General features: G+C 68.7%; 1 protein-coding gene across 1 annotated transcript in view; it reads right to left on the minus strand.

Moving 5' to 3' along the window:
• Positions 1-1,739, minus strand: part of RNPEPL1 (arginyl aminopeptidase like 1) — a gene marked incomplete at its 5' end in the record, with an annotated part of 7,876 nt that overhangs the window by 3,089 nt on the left and 3,048 nt on the right. The window contains 4 exon segments of the mRNA XM_014589108.1: positions 212-324; positions 628-741; positions 961-1,196; positions 1,402-1,518. Of these exon segments, the coding sequence (XP_014444594.1) occupies positions 212-324; positions 628-741; positions 961-1,196; positions 1,402-1,518 (580 nt within the window).

Here is a 1,739-nt window from a genome sequence, read left to right on the forward strand (position 1 = left end):
CGGGTGTGGTGCCCGGCGTGCGGCGTGCACGGAGGGAGCAGCCGCGCCAGCACGCAGCCCTGCTGGGTGACTGAGGTGGGGAGCGGGTGAGGAAGGGGTGACACCCAGCAGGCTGCATGCTAGCTGGCTCTAGGCCCCACCAACTGCAGCCCCGGCAACAGGAGGGCGGCCCGGCGAGCTGGGCAGGGGCTGCTGGGCAGGGGCTACTCACTCGGAGAAAGCCATCAAAGCGCTGGGGGCCCCCGCAGAGTTGGGACAGGTAGTACACGAAGCAGTAGCCCTTCTCGTAGGTGAACAGGTTCATCAGGTGGCTGGGGTTCACACCTGTGAGGCACACACCTGGTCCGGGCTGCACCTGGCCCCTGCCCATGGCGGAGGTAGGCGGTGCTCAGGGGCCAGGGAGCAGGGACCGGGGCCTCCGCTCCTCACATCCAGGAGAGCGCTGACACTGCCTGGGGGCTCAGGAGCCACGGCCCACGCACCACGGCGACACAGTCGGAAGCCTGGGAGGCCTTCCAGGGCTGGGGCGCCCAGTCCGGCCATGGCAGGGACCTGGGGCAGAGGAGCCCGGCCAGAGCAGGAGAGGAGGCCCCGGTGCAGTCGTGGCAGGCGGGCCCTGTGGGGTACCTGGCTCCAGCTTGGCCTGTAGCTTGCTGACCGGGCTGTCCTCCCCCAGCAGCCTCATCTGCCTGTGCAGGGCGTCCAGGCGGAAGGCAGTCTCCAGACAAGTGAAGGCAGCACCTGACGGTCAGGGGCCGGGGGGCGGGGAGAGGGGATGAGGCGGGAGTGAGGCAGAAAGGCCACTGAGCACCTGCAGCGGGCACTGTGGTGCCGCCCCGGCCGGCCCCTGCCCTGGGAAACTGTGCCAAAGGGATGGCTGGGTGCACAGGGCAGGTGCACACCAGAGGCCAGAGGCGCTCGCCCTGCTTAGGGCCCGCCAGGCCCGCCCCGGGGTGGTACCGTAGGTCTCTGTGGTGATGCGGCGCTGGGCGTAGGTGGCCAGGCCCTCACTCAGCCACATCTCCTCCCACGTGGCGTTGGTGACGGCGTTGCCGAACCAGCTGTGGGCCACCTCATGGATGACATCAATAACCAGGAACTCATCGCTCTCCAGAATGGAGGAGATGATGAAGGTGAGGCAGGGGTTCTCCATGGCCACGATGGGAAAGGACGGGGGCAGGAAGACGATGTCGTACCTGTGTGCACGGGGTGGCGGTGAAAGGCAGGGGCTGCTGTCCCAGCAGGACCCCACCCCTCTGCCCAGGCGTGGACAGCCCAGCCCCTGCAGGAAGCCTGGCCTCCACCTCGGAGATGGGGCAGGCTCCTGCTTCCTGCTCTGGAGGGACCCCCGACCCGAGCCCAGGCCTGGGGATACCACGCTGGCCCTGTGCAGGGACGTACCTGCCCCACATGTAGGGCCCGTACAGCCGCTCGGCCGCACTCAGCCACTGCTCCACCGCGCCCGAGAGCTTGCTGGTGGCCGTGGGCAGCAGGCATGGCTCAGCCCACACACGGCTCCTGTCACCAGGCAGAGGGATCAGGCCCAGCCTTGCACCCCAGCAGGCCCTGGGACCACCTCTGGGGCTGCAATAACACCCCACCTGGAGTGGCCTGGCCAACCCCAGCCGTAGCCCACGGCCTCGGCTCCCCATGGCAGGGCGGGCTGTGTCCCTTATGCCATGTGAGGGCGTGTCGGGATGGCAGCGCCTTGGCAGGAGGAAACGGCCAACAAGGTGGGG

This window comes from Tupaia chinensis, unplaced genomic scaffold, assembly GCF_000334495.1.
Source record: "Tupaia chinensis unplaced genomic scaffold, TupChi_1.0 Scaffold000332_1, whole genome shotgun sequence".
Lineage (NCBI taxonomy): Eukaryota > Metazoa > Chordata > Mammalia > Scandentia > Tupaiidae > Tupaia > Tupaia belangeri.